At 46.4% G+C, this 22,598-nt stretch overlaps 1 protein-coding gene across 2 annotated transcripts in view; it reads right to left on the bottom strand.

Moving 5' to 3' along the window:
• The window catches only part of LOC132381011 (cathepsin E-A-like), a 44,725-nt gene extending 23,795 nt beyond the window's left edge, over window positions 1-20,930 (bottom strand). The window contains exons 1-6 of one of the 2 annotated variants that reach the window (XM_059950089.1): window positions 20,787-20,930; window positions 12,357-12,519; window positions 11,641-11,758; window positions 7,462-7,580; window positions 4,096-4,295; window positions 1,478-1,594 (exon numbers count right to left, since the gene is read on the bottom strand). In XM_059950089.1, coding sequence (XP_059806072.1) covers window positions 1,478-1,594; window positions 4,096-4,295; window positions 7,462-7,580; window positions 11,641-11,758; window positions 12,357-12,519; window positions 20,787-20,857 — 788 coding nt within the window. In that variant the 5' untranslated portion in view covers window positions 20,858-20,930. Of the gene's footprint in view, window positions 1-1,477; window positions 1,595-4,095; window positions 4,296-7,461; window positions 7,581-11,640; window positions 11,759-12,356; window positions 12,520-13,324; window positions 13,425-20,786 lie in introns of those variants that run through there. The other variant, XM_059950090.1, reaches the window with a different exon arrangement.
• Between the last annotated feature and the right edge of the window lie 1,668 nt (window positions 20,931-22,598).

The raw sequence follows: 22,598 nt of genomic DNA, 5'->3' as shown, positions 1-22,598 counted from the left end.
TCCCATTAAATCAATAGCATTAGGAGTTTGAGGAAATTTGGCATGTCAGCAAAAACACTCACAAATTTCTACAGATGTACTGTGGAGAGCATTCTAACCTGCTGCATCACCATTTAGTATGGGGAAGGTTATTGCACAGAATCGAAGTAAGCTGCAGGGAGTTGCAAAACTAGTCAGCTCTATCATGGGCACTAGCCTCTGTAGTATCCAAGATATCTTCAGGGAGCAATGCCTCAAAAAGATGGCATCCACCATTAAGGAGCCCCAGCACCCAAGACATGCCCTCTTCTCATTGTTACCATCAGGAAAGAGGTGAGCAATAAATATCAAGAACATGAGATGAAGAGTCTTTGAAAGTGAGTCCAGTTCAGTGATAGGGTGAGTGACATTGAGTGAAGTTATCCCCTCTGGTTCAAGAGCCCGATTGTTAAGGTTAATAACAGTCTAAATTGCATCAGATCAAATCAGTGAGGTTTGTAGTGGGCAGCCTATAAGTGGAGCCACATTTCAAGCACCAACATGGTATGCCCACAACTCACTAACTCTAACCTATAAAATCATAAGATAAGATAGAGGGGTAGAATTAGGCCATTTGGCCCAGTGAGTCTGCACCCACAACTCACTAACTCTAACCTATAAAATCATAAGACCATAAGATATAGGAGCAGAACTAGGCCATTTGGCCCATTGAGTCTGCTCGCCCATTTCATCATGGCTGATACATTTTCTTTCTCAGTCCCAATCTCCTGCCTTCTCCTGGTATTTCTTCATGCCCTGACTAATCAAGAATCTCTCAACATCTGCCTTAAATATACCCAATGATATGGCCTCCACATCTGCCTGTGGCAACAAATTCCACAGATTCACCACTCTATGGCTAAAGAAATTCCTCCTCGCCTCCAACCTAAAAGGATATCCCTCTATTCTGAGGCTGCGTCCTCTGGTCTTAGACTCTTCCACTATAGAAAACATCCACTCCACATCCACTCTAACGAGGCCTTTCAACATTCAACAGGTTTCAATTAGATCAACCCTCATTACTCTGAATTCCAGTGAGTCGAGGCTCAGAGCCATCAGACTCTTCTCATATGACAAGCCTTTCAAACCTGGAATCATTTTCAAAACTCACAATACTCCAAGTGAGGCCTCACCAGTGCTTTATAAAGCCACAGCATTACATCCTTGCTTTGTCTTTTTTTTGTTTTTGGGATGTGGGAGGAAACTGGAGAACATAGAGGTTATCTGCATGGTCATGGGGAGAACACACGGTCAGCGGGAGGAATCGAACCCCAATTTCACAGCCAATGCTCTAACGCGGTACGCTAGCTGGTACGTTGCCATGCTGCCTTGTATCAGCACATCGCCGAGGCATTCATGTCCCTGGACTCGAAGCTGGCCTCTCTGATAGGTCAGCAATCCCTTGGGGCTGGCCCTGAGTTTCAGCCTGGTTTTCTGTGTAAGCGGTGCCTGCACTTACCCATCCAGCTGGATTTGCCAGTACCCTTGCTTAGTCACAGGAATCCAGTTGAGTTCCCCAACGAAATGTGCAGGATCAAATCCACCGAAAATTATTTCACTTCCCTTCCCGTCATCCCTGGAGGGAGAAAGAAACAGGAAGAGAAACGGTTAAAATCTGAATGCTATTCATAGTAAAGCTTTCTTAATTTAATTTATTCTAATTTTTATTTCGATGTACAGTGTGGAACAGGCCCCTTTCCAGCCTAATGAGGCATGCCGCGTAACAACACACTGTTTCATCCCTAGCCTAAACAAAGGACAATTTACAATTAACCTACTAACCTTACCTCTTTGGAATGTGGGAGGAAACCCGATCACCCAGAGAAAACCCACACACTCGCGGGGAGAACATAGAAACTTATTACAGGGGACACTGGAACTGAACTCCCAACTCCAATGCCCCTAGTTGTAATAGTGTCATACTCACTACAATGCTACCATGGTGCCCCAAAAGGGTAAATATGGCCCAACCTTCATCAGGTAGTAGATGCCAAAAGTTAAAAAACAAAGGGCGATTGGAAGTCCAAAAGTCAAGGCCCGATAACCGAAGGCCCTAGGTCTATGTGTCTAAGGCCCACTGGCAAAGTTGGAGACTTATTGCAAATCCACTGGAGGCCCAGAGGCCTGCCTGGTTTTGGAGAGCTCTCTGTGTGGGTGTGTGGGTAGCTGGGTTGGGGGACAGAGGGAAAAGGTCATCTCCACTTCCTGAGAATATTAAGGTGAATGAGGCCAACTTTGAACCAAATTTTTACAGGAGCACCATCAAGAATGTCCTGGCTAGTTGCAAGACCATCTGGTAGTAGAATTGCAAGACATCTGACCACAAGACTCTACAAAGGATTGTGAAGTCTGCTCATTGAAGCCTTTCTTCCGCTGATCAAAGATATTTATCAGGACCACTGCATACGAAGGGCCTTAGCATTGTCAATGATCCCTACCAGCAGTCCAACAATCTCTTTGACCCTCTACTATCAGGCAGGAGGTACTGTAGCATCTAATGCCCTTCCCTTGGACAACATCGGTGGCGTGGAGAGGGGAGACTTGCAGCTTGGGCAACTGCCGGTCTTCCATAAAAAAAATACCTTGCCCAGGCTTGTGACCTGGAAACCCTCCAAGGTGCAAATCCATGGTCTATCTAGACTAACGGAGGCCTACATACACTGTAGCATCAAGGCAAGAACTGTTAGGAGACCCTTCCCCCCCAGGCTGTGAGACGATGGAACTTCCTGCCACCACCCAGGACTCATCACCTTGGGCTCCACGGTAGCATAACGGTTAGTGCGACGCTATTACAGCTCACAGCATTCCAGAGTTCAGAGTTCAATTCCAACATTGTTCTGTGAGGAGTCCGTACATCCTCCGTGTGAAATGCGTGGGTTTTCCCCAGATGCGCTGGTTTCCTCCCACAGACGTAAAGGGTAGGTTAACTGCTCATTGTAAATTGTTCTGTGGTTAGAGTAGATTTAATTGGGTGTGTCAGGGGCTGTGTGACATGACTTGAAGGTCTGGAAGAGCCAACTTTGCTCTGTATTGCTAAATAAATAACATTCATGAAGCACATGAAACGCTATACCGTTTACTTTTTAACTTGTGTCACCAATGTACCATATTATTTGTTATTATTATATTATTTATTAGTGGTGATATTACTTTATGAGTTCTGTTTGTGAGTTATCTGTACATGTTGTCCAAAGGCATTGGACAGCTGGTAACAAGAGTCATAGCATTGACCAACCCTTTCAGCCCAACCTCTTCATGCCAAGCAAGATGACTATCTGAGTTAGTCACACTTACCTGTGTTTAGTCCATATCCCTCTGGCACTTTTCTGTCCATTAGGCAGCACTTTAAGTATGAAAGGTGTAGGGGAATTTGCATTCTTATGCCATACAGAAATTGTTTGTTTGTTTATTTATTTATTTATCTAGAGATACAGTGCAGAGCACCACCCACCAATTCAACTATTTAACCCTAGCTTAATTGCAGAACCCTCCAAGAGGACCACAATCTTGTCAAAGGGTTTGGAGGCTTGTGTACCTCAATGACCCGGAGTGTTATGGTGACTGGAGTCACGGCCTTGTGCTTTGGCTCTTGGTACCTTCACCCATGCCAAGCAGGTCAAAGGGTAGAGGTCAGACTAAGAGTGGTCCACCAGTCCTCCAGGTTCAGGAGTTTAGCTCAGGGTTAACAACCATAACTGGTCGAAAAAAAATTGTTATGGAAACAGCAATGAAGAACCCTCCTGTGCGATGGTGTGGACAGAGATGGAGAACCTTCATTGCTGCCCTAAATGCAAGTGACATAATGGGCAGTAGGTAAGTAAGTAATCACAGGACAATTTACTAATTAACCTACTAATTGGTATGTCATTGGACTATGGAAGGAGACTAGAGAACCCAAAGTTAACCCACAGACTCACAGGGAGACAGCACCAGTATTGAACTCCAAACTCCAGATCACTACGGTCGCCTATTGTCCCATAACTTCAGATATCAAAAATCTAGATACATTGCAATCAGAGTGCACGTAAGTGTTCCAGCAAGTGGTTGAGCACAAAACGCATTACTGGAGAGTCCTACCTGGACAGGAACACAGAGAACAGCGGCTGCTCCACCAGGTTCTGGGCCATCATGTTGTCGAACACAGGTGTGGCATCTGCTACAGCGATGGACGGGTAGGCCAGACCCAAGATACCATCGAATGGGGAGTACTCAAACGTGGTGCCTGGCTCCGTCACGCTTTCCCCAAACATCTGGTCCACAACAGAGAAGCCTTCAATCTAAGTGCAGGAGGAAACAGTAGTGATTAGGTAACTCTCTCATTAGGACACTAACTTCTAATGTTGGAAACGGTGCAGCCAATTTCAGACATATTGGTTGAAGGAGAAACGTTGGCCAGGTCTTGGTGGGGGACCATTCTGCGGAAGTATGTCATTGAATAGTAGCAAACATCTCAACTTGTCCAATGCAAAGGCATCACCTCCACAATAGGCACCAAATTGCCAATTTTTTTAATGCTCTCATCTACTGGGTAGGACGACAAATGCAAAGTTTTATTAGTTAGTCTGTGGTGTTCTCTGCATGGAGAGAGGTAAATGCAGATCTGGAGATTCTGAACATAGAACATAAAACAAAAAAAAACAGAGGATAAAATGTCTGTGCCAAGCTAAGCACTAAATTAAACTAAACCGTTCTGCCTGCACAGGATCCCCATCTCTCTATTCTCTGCATTTCATGTGTCTAATTTAAAAGCCTCTTGAATGCCATTATGAACCGGACTGGATTAGAGAGCTTAAGGTCAGGGAACTGCATATGATCCACACACCCTGCATGTTCATATGCTTGTCTAATTGATTCTTAATCACTGTTGTTGTACGTGCCTCCACCCTTCCTTAGCAGCACTTTCCAGGCATCCACGTCTCTCTATAAAAAAAAAATTCAACTTCACGTTTAATTGCTATTCAATCACACATGAATATCCATGCATACTTGTCTGTATTCCTCTGCACTCTTTGTGTTGCACCATGCAACCACACGACTGTTTCTTGATCATTTTGTCTGCTTTGTGACGAGGCCAAGTTGCGAGCTCGACACTCAACCCAGCACATTTGGAAAGTGTGAATAGAGCCGGCCGAATTCGAACCAAAGACCACTTGCCTTGAAATCCAGTGTTCATGTGACTACACTACCAGCTGGTTTACCCATGATAACGTCCAAATGAAGTAGCATTCCTCTAGGGCCAAGGTGTAAAACACAGCAACAACAGCCAATTTCAGACATATTGGTTGAAGGAGAAACTTTGGCCAGGTCTTGGTGGGGGAACATTCTGCGGAAGTATGTCATTGAATAGTAGCAAACATCTCAACTTGTCCAATGCAAAGGCACCACCTCCACAATAGGCACCAAATTGCCAATTTCTTTTAATGCTCTCATCCACAACACTTTATAAACCGGCTGGGTAGCCTCCAACCTGATGGCATGAACATTGACTTCTCTAACTTCCGTTAATGCCCCTCCTCCCCTTCTTACCCCATCCTTGACATATTTAGTTGTTTTTTTTTCTCTCTCTCTGCCCATCACTCTGCCTGTTCTCCATCTCCCTCTGGTGCTCCCCTCCCCCTTTCTTTCTCCCGAGGCCTCTCGTCCCATGATCCTTTCCCTTCTCCAGCTCTGTATCCCTTTTGCCAATCACCTTTCCAGCTCTTAGCTTCACCCCACCCCCTCCAGTCTTCTCCTATCATTTCGCATTTCCCCCTCCCCTTCCTACTTTCAAATCTCTTACTATCTCTCCTTTCAGTTAGTCTTGACGAAGGGTCTCGGCCCAAAACGTCGACAGTGCTTCTCCCTATAGATGCTGCCTGGCCTGCTGTGTTCCACCAGCATTTTGTGTGTGTTGTGTGAATTTCCAGCATCTGCAGATTTCCTCGTGTTTGCTCTTTAAAAACAACAGACACTTATGATTTAGCAGTGAGTGTGCAATCACACAAAAAAGATATAATAATGCCCAAGTCCCTGAGTCATGACCTGTGGGTTGCCGTGCATGGATGCTGTCAGCAAGAACAAGCCTATAGTAATCTGTCGATGAACACAATCCAGCTTATCTTCAACCAATCAAACACTGGAGGGCAGTGTCGACAGGAGGGGCCAGTCACCTCTCCCCACGCCACACCGCCTCCAGGATCACTTCTCCTGGCGGGCTGCGACAGGTGACCCAGCGACATGACACCTAGACCACGCAGCTCCCCTGCCATCGGTCTCGCCAATAAACCAGCAAACCAGACTTGCAGCATTCTGCATTACCAATATACAACAAGGTCTTCTGATCAAATAAAAACATACAAGGCAATCACTCACTGCTAGACTGCACAACCATCTTCGGGCGCTAATTCCAACACTTTGCTATAACAGACCCCTCCTATTTCCTTTAAACTTCCATTCTCTCACCTTAAATGCCCATCCTTCTAGCACTTGGCATTTCTACACTGTGAACAAAAACTGACAATCTCCCCTGTTTTTGCGTCTCATTATTTTATAAAGTCTTCATTCAGCCTCTGATGCGCCTGAGAAAACAACTCAATTTTGCCCGATCCCTTCTTGTAGCTGATACTCTCTAATCCAGGCAGCATCCTGGTGAACCTCTTCTGATCCGCCTGTAAATCCTCCACGTTTCTGTAATTGGATATCCAGAACTGCACCTAAAACTCTTTGGGTGGTGGGGTGGAGGTAGGTCTCGACCAAAGAAGGTGTAAGGCATTAGCTCTGCTAGTCTGAAAGTCACCCTTAAGGGGTAGCACTTGCTTAGCCCTCCCCCACACCTCTGATCAGGGTCACGTGAAGCCATGGGAGCAGGTGGTGGATGGTCACATGGGCAGCTGGTGCGTCTGCAACCACTGACTCCAGGCAACAAACTCTGAGGAGTATTGACAATGGGTGGGATCACCCGCCTTGTAAAGACACTGCCCCAGAAGAAGGCAATGAAAAACGACTTCTGCAGAAAAAATTCCCAAGATCAATCATGGTCATGGAAAGATCGTGATCACCCTAGTCATATGACATGGCACATAATGATGATGTCATATGATGCAACACATATGATGATGATAATGGATAATAAATGCTGCTGCATGGTGGCCATCATGGAAAGAGATCAACAGCTATGACTCACTTCCCATGATTCTTGGTAGCAAGGACATGGCAGCTGCAATCTCCGCAGGCCATTACCAAAGAGAAATGTGCAGGTCGCATTTTAAAGCGGCCATCAGGGGAAACCCACCCAAATGATATATCAAAGATAATTTTTCCCACTGTTGCTATATTTTATTGCTTTATCCCAATTGAATATTAGCGCAGAACAAATTTACTATACCAAGCAAGGGTTAGTCCAACTTCTGGGCACATGGGAATCCCATCTGAAGTATCAGGTCACATCTTAGAATAATTACTCACGTTCACCGTGTCTGTTGCCATTACTCCAGAGAGGCTGCCAGTTCCATAGTGGAGTGAGAAGGGACGGCCGACCCTCTCATAAGTTGATGAATCTTCTGGGATATATTTGTGATGCTGCTCTGTAAAACAAGAACTCTTCACAAATGAGCGCTTCGGTCTTGGTAAAGCATTGGTCATTTAACCCACTTGATTTCATACCGTAATGTACAACTTATGAGTCCAATGCACAGGATTAAAAGGGGCTACAGAACCTTGTACTCTCGGCAAGCTTCAACATGAGCACAAGTGTCCCCACCGTCGAGGACATCTTCAAACAGCGATGCCTTAGAAAGGCGGCATTCACCATTAAGGGCCCTCACCATCTGGGACATGCCCACTTCTCGTTACTACCATCAGGGAGGAGGTACAGGAGCCTGAAGACCCACCCACACTCAATGCCTCTTTGCTTCTGCCATCAGAATTCCTTTAGCCAAAGGGTGGCGAAGTTGTGGAATTTGTTGCCACATGCAGCTGTGGAGGCCAGGCTGTTGGGTGTATTTAAGGCAGAGATTGATAGGTTCTTGATTGGACATGGCTTCAAAGGTTACGGGGAGAAGGCCAGGAACTGGGGTTGAGGAGGAGATAGAAAAAAGGATCAGCCATGATTAAATAGCGGAGTAGACTCGATGGGCCAGATGGCTGAATTTTGCTTCTATGCCTTATGCTCTTATGGTCTAATTCTAAATGGTCCATGAACCCATGAAGATTCCCTTGCTTTTCCCTCTTCACGTTGTTTATTTATTTATTTTGGAAGATATAGTAATATTTTATGTCTTCCACCGTACAGCTGACTCATAACAGCACATTTCATGACATACGTCAGTGCTAATAAACTTGTCCTTGATTCTGATTTCTTTCAATCTCTTCATTTGAGCCCCAGAACTGGACTTCGGTTTGTATGAGAGTATAAGAAATCAGGAAGATTAAAGCCGAACTTTATTTGTCACATGTACATCAAACCTTCGCAAAACAGTGAACTATTTTGTTTGCATCAATGACCAAGGATGTGCTGGGGGCAGCCTGCAAGAGCCACGGTTACTCTGGCGCCAATAACTTACTAACCCTAACCTTGACCTGTAATTGGATATCCATTTGCAGTCCAATTTGGACTGTGGGAGGAAAGCAGAGCACCCAGAGGAACCCCACACATTCGCAGGGAGAATGCACAAATCCTTACAGACAGTGGCAGGAATTGAACCCTCTTTGGAGCTGTAAGGTGTTACACTAACTACGACGTTACCATGAACTCGTGTTCAGCACTTATCCCTTCGAGCCTGCCCTGCCAGTTACTGTGATTGTGACTGTTTTACCCCAGGCCTCATCTCCCCTTCTGTGCCTGTTTCCCATAGCCTCAGTACCTCTATCTTTAAGTTGCCAATGATCGAACCTCCACAACTCTGCAGCTTTAAATTCCTGGGTGTTAACATTTTGGATGTCCTGCTCTGGCTCCACCACAAATACAATCACAAGGAAGGCATGCCAGTCTCTTTACTTTCTTAGATGTTTGAGGAAGCTCGGCATGACACTGAACTCTCTTACAAACTTCTATAGGTACACTGTAGAACGTATCCTGACTGGTTCTATCGTGGTCTGGTCTGGCAACTTGAAAGCACAGGAACATCAAAGAGTAGTGGACTCTGCCCAATATATCATGCCACATCCCTTTTCACCATTGGTAGTAAGTAAAGGAGGAGATGCCTCAAGGAGGTTACGTCCATCATCAAAGATCCCCACCGTACAGGCCACACAATCTTCTCATAACTATCACCGGGCAGGAGGGTCAGAAACCTCAAGCAACATACCACTGGTCCCTCAAAACACCTTCCAAGAACTTACCCACTACTAACATCAGGCTCACCAGCCTATAATTTCATGGCTTATTCTTAGAGCCTTTCTTGAACAACAGAACAAAATTAGCTATCCTCCACTCCTCCGGCACCTCATCTGTGCCTAAGGACATTTGAACTTGTACTGTCAGAGCTCCTGCAGTTACTAGCTTCCTACAAGGTCCGAGGGGAAACCTTGTCAGCCCCTGGGGATCAATCCACCCTAGTCTGCTTCAAGACAGCAAGTATCTCCTCTTCAGTAATCTGTATATCGTCCATGATCTCACTGCAGTTTTGCCTCAGCTCTATAGGTTCTGTTCATTCCCTGAGTCAGTACGGATGCAAAAAGTCCTTTTATGGTCTGCCCGAACTCTTCTGGCTCCATGTATAGATGAACACGCTGACTTTCAAGTGGACCATTTTGTCCCCTGCTATCCTTTTGCTCTTAATACATCTGTAGAAGCCCTTGGGATTCTCCTTCACCTTGTCTGCCAGAGCAAACTCACGCCTTTCTTTATTCCTCCTGATTTCCTTCTGAAGTGTCCTCCTGCTTTTCTGATACTCCTCAAGTGATTGATATTGCTTGATTTTAAAGGGAATGCCTGTCAGGGAGGGGATAGTAAGTGTTTTCAAGATCCAAGGTTGCTTAATGCCAATTCACGTTCACAAGTGTAAAGGAGAACAAAATCATTGTTATTCCAGATCTGATACAGCATTAAAAAAATCACAGAAAATAAAGAACATAATAATCATAAAAACACAATAAATATAAGATAGCTTATCTATATAGATTTTTTTATGTTCACAATGTGATGCTAGGCTGTACATTAGGAGAATGACATGAAATAATAAAGTGGTGGTGGAGTTAGTGGGTGGAGGTGTTGATCAGCCTTATACTTGGAGAAAGTAACTGTGTTTGAGTCTGGGGGTCCTACATAGCCTCCTCCCTGATGGGATTGGGTCAAACAGTCCATGAGCAGTGTTGATGGGACCCTTCCTGATGTTACTTTTCCAGAACCTTTCTGAACCTCAGATACTGACAGTTCTTTTCCCCAATAGATAGCCACTCAGCCCATTGAGTTTCCCCTGCAGATTGTCTACTGCTGGGAACTTATTTACTTAGTCACTTTTCCCTTTGGGTCAATGTTGGCTCCTATAATCCCAACCCCTCCTCATTCCTACAACACCTTTTCCTTCAGTAATGCCCCTCTGATTCTTTTTGCCATCAAGGGGTTATATATATGTTCGTTCATTATGTGCCATGCCATAGGATGTGGGTGATTATGATCTTTCCATGACCGTGATTGACCTTGACAAAGTTTTCGACAGAACTGGTTTGCCATTGCCTTCTCCTGGGCAGTGTCTTTACAAGATGACGACCCCAGCCATTATCAATACTCTTCAGAGATTGTCTGCCTGGTGTCAGTGGTCACATAACCAGGACTTGTGATCTGCACCAGCTGCTCAAGCGACCACCCACCACCTGCTCCATGGCTTCACATCACCCTGATCAGGGGGCTAAAGAGGTGCTATACCCTGCCCTAAGGGAGGGGAGGAGCACCTTACACCTCCTTTGGTAGAGATGAACCCCCCCCCCCACCCATTATATATACAGCAACCAAATAACACACTAGCTCATCTTTGGGATGTGGATGGAAACTAGAGATCCCAAGGAAGTCCCACATGGTCATAAAGGCAAAATATAAACTGTGGTCAGAATCAAACATAACTAATCAGGGTCAAAAATAACTTTATTTTATTTCTTTTTCTTTAGAGATACATTGCAGAAAAAGCCCTTCCAGCAACCCATCTACTTAACCCTGGCCTAATCACAGGACATTTGACAATGACCAATTAACCTACTAACCGGTACGCCTTTGGAGTGTCGGAGCACGTGAAGGAAACCCGCACGCTGATGGGAAGGACGTACAAACGACGCCAGTGTCGAACTCCAAACTCTGATGCTCCAAGCTGTCCCGGCATTGCGCTGGCCGCTACGCTACCGTTTATTCCGTTTATCCTGTTTATTTCGAGATACAGCACGGTAACGGGGCCTTCCAGGCCAGCAAGCCAACACCACCCAGTTACACCCATGTATCCAACGAACCTGCCAACCCTCTAGTCTTTGGAATGCGGGAGGAAACCAGAGCTCGCAGAGGAAAATCACCCAGCCACAGGGAGAGTGTAAAGACTCCTTACAGACAGCAGCAGTGAGGCGTTATACTGACCACTATCCTACGGTGCTGCCCCTCTCTGAGACAGTAACACCACCTTGGCATTGACTCTGTAGAAGTGATAGTATCTTTGTACTTACTGCAGGCTGCACTGTAGCAGTAAACTGAAGGTACCCACAGATTGGATGAGCCGGTATCAAATATGACTGTGAAGTTCTGAGGGGGTGTGCCGATAGAGATCATTCCTGCATACTGAGACTGGTAAAAAAAACACGAATAAATTTATCTGGCTATAAATAACATTTTTGCAAAAGCCCCTGTTCAAGCATGATCTCATAAACAAATACAAAATTCGAACAGAAAGCAGGGATAATGTCACCCTTGGATGCGATTTCTAAAACAAAATTCCTAGTCATGAATATTAGCGGTTTGGCCATTAAGGTCTGAGGCAAGAAATTATTTCTTCACTTATAGTCATAGAAAAGTACAACACAGAACCAAGCACAAAACTAGAGACCCTAGGTTTAGGGTGAGAGCGGGAAGATTTAAAAGAGATCTGAGGAACAGATGTTTCACACAGAGGGTGAAATGAGCTGCCAGAGGGGGTGGTTGAGGCAGGGACAATGGTTTCAGTGAAGGAGCACTTGGACAGGTACATGGAGAGATGAGGCTTAGAGGGATGTGGATTGAACGCAGGAAATGGTGACTAGCTGGGTGGGCACTGTGGCTAGCATGGATTGGTGGGGCTGAAGGGCCTTTATCTGTGCTCTATGACTCCATTTGGACAGCACTAATGCATATTATCTCGTTCATAATTCAAACAGCCGGCACAGACAAGGCAGCCAGAGGTACTTACATTCATGTAGTTGAGAAGGGGCTCAGTTGACGCTTGTAGTCTAGAACACTCCTGGGATTGACCCTGCTGTACCATATCAAGCTTGTTATGTTCCCAAAAGTTCGTCAGGATCCCTTTCTCCCTCATCATTTGCTTGATGGACTTGTATCTCTTCAGTGGAATTCTGCAACGATACGTGGAAGAAGTGTTGTAACTACAACCTTGACATTGCTTTCAAGGCCCAGCCCTAGCTGCCCTTGAGAAGGTAGTGGTGAGCCACCGCTATGACCTTTCAAGCGGTGTGGTGAACTATGTGCCTGTCTGGACATGCCCCCTGCTGACTGCTCCTGTGGCTCCTCCCACAGGCCCCTGGATAAAGGCAATCGAGGTCTGATCCTCTGCCTCATTCTCCAGGATGTAATATGATGGTCACTCACTGCTGGTTCCTTCTTCAGTCAATAAAAGCTGATATCTCACCTTCACATCTCAGAGTGAGTTATTGATGGTGCATCAATTTTATTGACTGAAAGTTTTAAAACATGAAAACTGTTTTACGTCCGGAAAGGTTGGATTTGGACCCTCAAGACCCTGAAGCTGTTCTTGCTTTTGAACACTGGGTTGCATGCTTCCAATCATACTTGGAGGAGCTTTGTGCGACTGACCCTGCCGTTATGTACAGAATTCTCCTCTTGAGTTTATTCCATTATCCGAGACCTGCCGACCTACGAAGGGGCACTGGACGCCCTCAAAAGACAGTACCTGCGGCCGGTGAACACCGTCTACGCAAGACATCGTTTAGCTACCCGGCGACAGCGGCCTGGAGAATCGAGCGCCGAGTTTCTCCGAGCACTACAGACACTCGTCTGAGCTTGCGACTGCAAGACGCTCACGGCAGAACAGCATGCGGAGCTGCTGGTGCGAGACGCCTTTGTGACGGGACTGAGGTCAGTGTACTTGTGCCAGCGACTGCTGGAACACTCCGATCTTACCTTACGCTCGGCGATCGAGACGGCCAACGCTCTGGAAGCTGCGCTGCACTACGCCGACGCTGTCCAGTCACGCGATTCCCCGCCGGTTCTGTGGACGCCTCAGACCCCGCCACCGCCGGCTCCCACAAGCGAAATCGCCGCTGCCAGTCACGATTCCACGAGCTCCCCAAACCCGACCACAGCGGCAGCCCGTCAGAAGCCTGTGCTTTGTTATTTCTGTGGCCATAAAAAGCACCCTCGTAAACGCTGCCCAGCGTGAGAAACAACCTGCTCCAGCTGTGGAAAGCGGGGCCATTTCGCCGAGGTCTGTAAGTCTAAACTGCGAGCGGAGTGCAGCGCTGCGGGTGAAACGTGGGGGCCGCCATCTTGCATGCCCGGATGTGGGCGGCCATCTTTGTCGACGTCAGCATGCCCCGCCCCCGGCCCTCCGATGCTTACTGGGTATCCCGACGGTGATTCAATTCTGGCCACTGTGACCCTTGACCAAAGTGCCCCACACCAGCTCGCAAGGTCCATGATGGACATCCGGGTGGAGGGGCACAGGACTGGATGCCTGTTTGACACGGGCAGCACTAAGAGTTTCATTCACCCGGACACAGTGCAACGCTGCAGACTCGCAACACGGCCAGTAAGTCAGAAGATCCATTTGGGTTTCTGGGTCACATTCCACAGACATCCGGGGGGGTTGTGTAGCGACATTGGTGATGCAGGGCACAGAATATCGGAACTTTGCGCTATTGATCATGCCTAAACTGTGCGCACCTGTGCTATTGGGGCTGGACTTCCAGAGCCATCTCGAAAGTGTGACTATGGTATATGACGGGCCCCTCCCACCACTCACTGTCCGGAATCCTCAGTTCTGTGGGACTTCATCACCACTGACCACACACACACAGCGACACACACATCCCATCCAACATGACAGCTGCGCTACCGACACCACTTGCAGTCTCTCCGCTCTCGAGGTCCCTCCCCCGCCGCTGTTCGCCAACCTGACCCCGACTGTAAACCGGTGCAGTGGTTGCTCAGGGAGGGGATCATTGAGCCAAGCTCAAGCCCTTGGGGGACCCAGGTGGTCGGATGGTGGCCCCACCCCCCCCCCTCACGAACTCCTATTCTCTTTTCCCAGGAAGTCTGTCACTGGGACCGCTCTACCAGTTTGGCTGATGTCCCCGGGGCCAGTGCTGCTCCGGAAACATGTGAGGAGCAATAAATACTCCCCGCTGGTCGAGAGGGTTCACCTTCTGCATGCGAACCCCTAGTATGCTTACGTGGTCTTACCTGATGGGCGGGAGGATACAGTCTCCATCCGCGACCTGGCGCCCGCAGGTGCAGCAGACCACTACCCTGAACACTCTCCGGTAACTATGAACCCTGTACCTGAGGTGACACCGTGCTCACCAGGCCCTACATGGACTCCTCATGACACTTATATACCAGGTGCCTCACACATGCATGAGCTGGAACCAGCACAACCTCCGTCTCCCGTGCAATCACCAATGTTGCCAGCATCGGTGCAATCACAGCCGGTGCTACGTAGATCGCAGCGACAGATTCGACCACCTGATAGACTTGACCTGTAAGAAACTTCGCCACATGGGGACTCTTTCAAACAAAGGGGGGGTGAATGTGGTGAACTATGTGCCTGTCTGGACACGCCCCCTTCTGACTGCTCCTGGGGCTCCTCCCACAGGCCCCTGTATAAAAGCGATCGAGGTCTGATCCTCTGCCTCATTCTCCAGGATGTAATATGATGGTCACTCACTGCTGGTTCCTTCTTCCAGTCAATAAAAGCCGATATCTCGCCTTACGTCTCAGTGTGAGTTATTGATGGTGCATCAAGCAGTGAGCTGTTGGGGAGGGAGTCCCAGGGGTTTAGACCCAACAACTGTGAAGGGTTGGAGATATACTTCCAATCAGATTCAGATTCAGATTTACATCGAAACATACAGTGAAATGTGTCATTTGTGTTAACATCCAACACATGCGCCAGGGCCAAGAGTCCCATCGCATTCTGCGCCAACATAGACAGCCCACGATGCTCAGCGGAACAACACAGCAAGCAACAAAAAAAAAACAGCAAAAACAAGCCCCTTTCCTCCCTCCCATCCACACACACACACGGAGAGTCCTCCAACTCCAGGACAGGCCTCCATCGGGCTACGACTACCGGACATCCAGGAGATGTGCAACTAGCATGAGAATCTGTAGGGGGCGGTGTTGACGTGCCAATAACAGGGCTGTGGGACATGCCTAGCAGGGCTGGGTATACTTATAGAGAGAGAAGAGCTGAGCCAATCACAGAAGAAGTACTTGTGAGGGCAGAAATGACCATGATCAAGAAAGCACACCAGTGTCTCTACTTCCCGAGGAGGCCATTCGGCATGTCACTGTCAACCCTTCCCAATTTTGATTGATGCACCATAGAAACCATTTTACCTTTACACTTCACGCCTTGGTATGACTACTGCTCTGCCTGGGACCACAAGAAACTGCAGAGTTATGGAGACAGCTCAACTCACATCACGGAAACCAGCCCCACCTCTATAGACTGTGTCAACACTTCTCACCGCCTTGGTAAAGCAGACAATGTATTCCAAGACCCATTTCTCTCTTCTCCCCTCTTCCATCGTGCAGAAGATACAAGAACCAGAAAGCAAGTACTGCTTATATCAAGGACAGCTTATATCCTGCTGTTATAAGACTATTGAGTGGGGCTTTAGTACATTAAAATGAACTTTGAACCTCACAATCCACTTCATTATAGCCTTGCATTTTATAATCTGCCGGCACTGCACTTTCTCTGTAACATTTCAAACTGAATTCTTTTATCATTTGCGTTTGTGCATACTGATGTGATGAAATTATCCGCATGGGTGTCATGCAAGACGGCACGGTAGAATTGTGGTTAGCACAGTGCTCTACAGAACCAGCGACCCAGGTTCAATTCCTGCCACTGCCTGTAAGGACCTTGCACACTCTCCCCGTGCCCGAATTTGAAATTGGGTGTGAAAAGTGGCGCTGCCCCGATAAAGGATGAGGTGACTTTCACTCAAGTTTGCAGTGGGCCGAAATGTAAGCAGTGTGGGAGGGAACAAGCTGATAGGTCAGAGTCGAAGTGTGATGAGGAATTAAAGCGGCAGGCAGCAGGAAGCCCGGGGTCATGCTGCAGTCTGAGGGCAAAGTGGCAACCAAGCAGGTTGCTTTTCCGATGCCTGTCCACGACCTCCTCTAATGCCGCAATGAGGCCAAACTCAGGTTTGAGGAGCAACACCTCATATGCCATCTGGGTAGCCTCCAACCTGACATTGTGAACATGAAATTCTCCAACTTCCAGTAGTTTCTGCCCTTCATCCTTCTCTCTTTTTCTGTTCCATATTACGATTGCCCTCTCATCTCTTCTCTTCTCCTCACCTCATCAGCCATTCAGCTCCTTCTCTATCCCCTCCTCATTTCCTTTCTTCCATGGCCCAATGTCCTGTCCTATTAGATTCCTTCTTCTTCAGCCCTTCTGCCTCCCAGCTTCTTTGTTCATGCCCCACTCCCCCTTTCCCCACCCAGCCTCTCACCTTTCCCTTCACCATGTTTCACCTATCACCTATTCATGTTCCCTACATTCTTATTCTGGCTTCTCCCCACTTCCTTTCAAGTGCAATGAAGGGTCTCAGCCTGAAGCATCACCTGGTTATGCCCTCTGTAGATGCTACCTGACCTGCTGAGTTCTGTGTGTGTTGCTCAAGATGTCCAACATCTGCAGCATCTCCTGTGCTTATGCTTTCTCTAGTGTACAGGAACCTTCAAGAGGACCACAACTTTGTCCTACAGTTTGGAGGCTTGCGAGCCTCAGTGTCACAGAGAGCTACTATTTGTTGGCTGGAGTCAGAGCCTTGTGCTAACAATCCTGATTGGACAAACATGAGCATTACGAAAACAGCAATGAAGATTCCTTCTACATCTGAGTGTGATGATATTCTTGAGTATTCACCAGGGACTTGCATGACTGACAGTAGTGAAAACCAAGAGGAAGCTACTGATGTGATGAAGGAATCCTTGAACACCACCAGAGACGGAGGACATTCATTAGATCCCTCAACACAGTTGCATAACAAGCAGATAGACAGGAACAGATTGGAAGAATGGCAGAAATTGAAAAACTTAATGTGGAGTTTGTGTCACTGAATTATAATACACCAGAACCTAATACAAAGACCAACCCAATGTAAATCACAAGACAAATGGGGCATGAATCATCAACAAAAGTTTTTACACAGGGGAAGTATAGTCACTCTGTCAGTACCATCTGAAGACTGTATCGACTGAGATTTAATCACCGTGGAACATAATATCAGAAATAAAAATATGTAACAGTTGCACCCAGTAAAATAATCAGACATTTATAATAAATGGGAGGCAGAGAGTTGAAGTAATCAAACTGTTTGCTCAGCTTATCTTTGGTATGTGTTTTTAATCACACCAGAAGCTGGAACTGTGCCTGATGAAATCCAGAACAAAACTAGAATGCTGGTAAGCTCGAGAGAGGCGGGGGTTCACCAACACCTCTTCCAACCTGGCCAACAGCATTCTTCACTCACAATGTGGTCTTCTCAGCATTGGCGAACGTAGGCGTAGACCCCAATAGCCATCTTGAACATCTGGTTACGTATTATTGTAATCTTCCTCCTGGTTACCACACTGACCTGTCTGTCTTCAGTCTTATCCAGTGCTAGAGTAAGGCAGACTAGAAGAACAGTGTCTCATTTACTGTTTAGGTATTTTACAACTCAGTGGAATGAATACTGATTTTTCCAATATCAAGAAACCCCCATCCTGGTGCTCTCCTCCCACACACCTGTCCAACAAGATTTATTTCCCTTGTATCACTTCCCCATCTTGCTCCACCTATCACCTACAAATCTGTAACATGAGAAATTCTGCAGACGATGGAAATCCTAATCAACACACAAAAAATACTGGAGGAACTCAGCAAGTCAGGTGACATTTATGGAAATGAATAAACAGATGACATTTCAGGACTGGAAAGGAAGGGGGAAGACACAAGAATAAAAAGTTGGGGGAGGGGGGAAAGGGGCTGGAGGATAACTAGACGGTGATAGGTGAAGCCAAATGGGTGGGAAAGGGAAAGATCTGGAGAAGAAGCAAGCAGATAGAAAGGAGAGTGGACCATTGGAGAAAGGGAAGAAGGAGGGGCACCGAGGTGAGAAGAGATAGGAAGCCAGAGTGAGAAATGGAAGGTGAAGGAAGGAGGAGGGAATTTTTTTTTTTTAATTTTTTAATCAATGTTCATGCCATCAGGTTAGAGGCTACCCAGATGGAATATCAGGTGTTGCTCCTCCACGCTGAGCAGCCTCGTCATTGCAAAAGAGGAGGTCAGAACGGCAGTGGGAATTGGAATTAAAATGGTTGGCCACCAGGAAATTCCACTTTTGGCAGATGGTGCAGAGGTGCTCGAGAAAACAGTAGACCACGACTTCTGGCTGTTCACTTCCCACTTAAGAATTCTGAGGACTCAGATCTGAGATATCCTGGACCCTGGCATCCGGGAGACAACATACCATCCAGGAATCTTGTTCTCCTGTCAGCTCTCCTAACTAAGGAATCCCCTATTGCCACAGTGTGCCTCTTCTTTCCCCCACCCACCCTTTCCCTTCTTAATCGCAGAGGCAGACAGTGCCAGAAATGTGACCATTGTGACTTTCCTCTTTGGGCACCCCCCACTCCTCTGACAGTACCCTTTTGAGGGGGGATGGACACAGGAGTACTTAGCACTGGCTCCTTAACCCCTTTCCTCTTCCTGACTGCCACCATTTTCCTGTGTCCTGCACCTCGGGTGCAACTACCTCTCTATATCACCCCCTCAGCTTCCCGAACGATCCAGAGTTCATCCAGTTCCAGCTCCAACTCCTTAATATAGATTGTTGGAAGCTGCAGCTGGATGCACTTTTCACAGTTGTAGTCGACAGGGACACTGGACGTCTCCTTGCCTCCGCATATCCCGCAAGATGACCCTTCAACTATCCTGCCTGACAACTCTACTAACATCCTAGTGAAAGAAGGCAAGAAAAAAAACTTGAGCCTTTCTCTTCTTTTGCTTTCTCTGAAGACTTCTCCCCTTATCCCTTCACACCCAGACTAATCAAGAACCTATCAACCTCTGCCTTAAATATAATCAATGACTTGGCCTCCTCAGCTGCCTGTGGCAATGAATTCCAGAGATTCATCACTCTCTGGCTGAGGAAATTCTTCCTCATCTCCATTCTGAGGCTGTGTCCTCTGGTCTTAGATGCCTGTCACTGTTTTACCTTGTACTACCTCAACACACAATGTAATGAATTGATTTCAATGAATAATGTACAAGATAAGTTTTTCACTGTGCCTCTTTGCGCATGACTATAACAAACCAATTTACCAACTTGCCATCACCCACACATTTATACTGATCCTACATTCACCCCGTGTTTCAGTCTCCTGACATTCTCACCTACTTGAAAGAGTACAAAGAGAAATGATAAGGATGGTGCTGGGTCTGGAGGACCTGGGTTATAAGAAAAGACTCATTAGGTTAGGACTTTATTCCTTGGAAAATAGACGACTGAGAGGAGATTTGATAGGTATACAAATTATGAGGGGTACATAGGTAGGTAAAAGGAAGCAGATGTTTCCCACTGAGGTAGGGTGGGACAACAGCTCGAGGTCACGGGTTTAGGTTGAAAGGTGAATATGAGAGGAATTTCTTCACTCAGAGGGTTATGAGAGTGTGGAACGTAGTGTAGGGTGTGGAGGCCAGTGCGACTGGTGCATGCAACCTTGACTTCAACGCTTGAGAGAAGTTTAGATAGGTACGAGGGTGGTAGGGGTATGGATGGCAATGGTCCCAGTGCAGGTCGATGGTACGAGGCAGATTAAACGGTTCAAAATGACTGGATGGGCCAAAGGGCCTGTTTCTGAGTTATACTTTTCTATGATTCTATGACTCTACTTCCCGCGGTGTTTCACAACACATAACGCTAGAGGAACTCCACAAATCAGCCAGCATCTATAGAGAGGATTAACAGACAGCGTTTATCACTGATCTACATACCGGGGCAATTTACAGCCACCAATTGACCTCCTGATGTGCAGATATAGGAGGAAGTTGGACCACCCATAAGAAACCCATGTAGCCATAGGGAGAACTTGCAAACCAAAACAGAGGGTGTCCAAGGTCAGGATTGAACCCAGATTTCTGGTGCTGTGAGGCAACAGCTCTCTCCTAATTCTAACTGACTTGAAGTTTTTACTTGCTAGGGCGAAACAGATTATAAGACATTGAAACAAACCAGAAAAATCATGAAGTTATCATAAATAACCTTTAGATTCCCTCATCTGTAGTTTTCTTTTACACTGATTTATGGTGCCAAATTATATCAACAAGTGTAAATGTTTGAAGAAGAGATTTAATTACCTTTTAAGACACTCTGAAAAGGGCAGCAACCAGAGAACAAAGATTATTCCCTTCATCCTGATGGACTTCATCAAACTGGACTCAGGAATTGCAGCTTTAAGTCAGAGTTTGTGGGATTGGATTATAATGGACCAGAGAACTGTACAAAGACCAACCCAGTGAAAAGTCACCAAGGAAGTGAGGTGTGAATTAGCAAAAAGGGTTGGATTACGCTGGAATGCTTTTAGATAATTTTTACATGGGGGATGTTTTTTGTACTCTATCAAAACCATGTGAAAGATGCATTCCTTGAGAGTTAATCATTGTGGAACACAACATCAGAAGTAGAAATATATAATAGTTACACCCTGTAAAATAATCATACATTAGAATAGATAGGAGGCAAAGAGATTGTAATTGCTTGCTTTGCTTATCTTTGGTACATTTCAGATACACACTACGAAACAAGGAATGACCCAGCCTCTGGGGAGAAGAAAGACTGTAGACGTCAGAATTGGAATTGTTTTATTAATGTCACATGTGCTGAATTTCTGCAGTGGTGGTGGGGGGGGGGGGAGAGGTGTAAAGATCTTAAATGCATGTCCTTGTGACCCTACGCTAGAACCAAGGCTGCACAGCTCTCCAGCGGCTGGTCTTTCCAGCAAACCATTGAACCGTACTTACAGTATTCTACATTAACAATGTCTAGCAGGGTCTTGCAACCAAGAAAAGACATCCAAGACAATCACTCATTGTTAGATTGCACACTGCCTTCACAGCAACTCCAACAGCTTTCCATAGCAGGCAGCAACACGGACCCCTCGTACCTCCTTTAAACTTCCATCCTCTCACTTTAAATGCCTGGCCTCTAGCACTGGTGATTTCTACACTGTGAACGAAAACTGACAAGCTATCCTGTTTTTGCGTCTCATTATCTTATAAGGACTCCATTCAGCCTCTGATGCGCCTGAGAAAACAACTCAATTTTGCCCGATCCCTTCTTGTAGCTGATACTCTCTAATCCAGGCAGCATCCTGGTGAGCCTCTTCTGATCCCCCTGCAAATCCTCCACGTTTCCTGTAATTGGATATGCAGAACTGTACCTTGGGCAGTGGGGTGGAGATATGTCTCTACCAAAGGAGGAGTAAGATGCTCCTTTTCTCTGCTGGCTTGCAGGTTACCCTTGAGTGAGGTGCAGAAGTTGCTCAGCAAACCCCCCCTCCACCACCACTGATCAGGGACCACAGGAACCCACGGGAGCAGATGGTGGATGGTCATAAAAGCAGTTGGTGCACATCACAAGTCTGATGACACTAGGTAGAAAACCTCTGAAGAGTGTTGATAATGGCTAGGGTCTCCTGTTTTGTAAAGACTGCCCCAAAGAAGGCAATGGCAAACCATTTCTGTAAGAAAATTTGCCAAGAATAATCACGGTCATGAGACTACAATCATCCATGTCATATGACACGGCATGTAATGATGATGGTGATAATGATAATGAGTGAAATGCAGTGGAAAACTGGTCTTGTATACTGTGCATGGATTCATTACATGATGTATTGAAATATTACAAGTTAGAGCAATAACAGAGCGCAAAATAAAGTGCTACGAGTACAGAGAAAGTACAGTGCAGGTGGGCAATAAAGAAAAAGATAATAATGAGGTAGATTGTGAGCCCAAGAATCCATCTTATTTTGCTAAGGAACTATTCAATAGTCTTCGAACAGCAGGGAAAAGCTGTCCTTGAGCCTGGTGGTACAGGATTTCAGGGTTTTGTAGATTCTGCCCTATGAGAGAGGAGGGAAGAAACATTGCCTGAGGTGGATGGGTCTT

The sequence above is a fragment of the Hypanus sabinus genome, chromosome 25 (genome assembly GCF_030144855.1).
Source record: "Hypanus sabinus isolate sHypSab1 chromosome 25, sHypSab1.hap1, whole genome shotgun sequence".
Taxonomy (NCBI): Eukaryota; Metazoa; Chordata; class Chondrichthyes; order Myliobatiformes; family Dasyatidae; genus Hypanus; species Hypanus sabinus.
The sequence above is the reverse complement of the archived record's forward strand: the minus strand, read 5'-3'. Positions and strand labels throughout refer to the sequence as shown.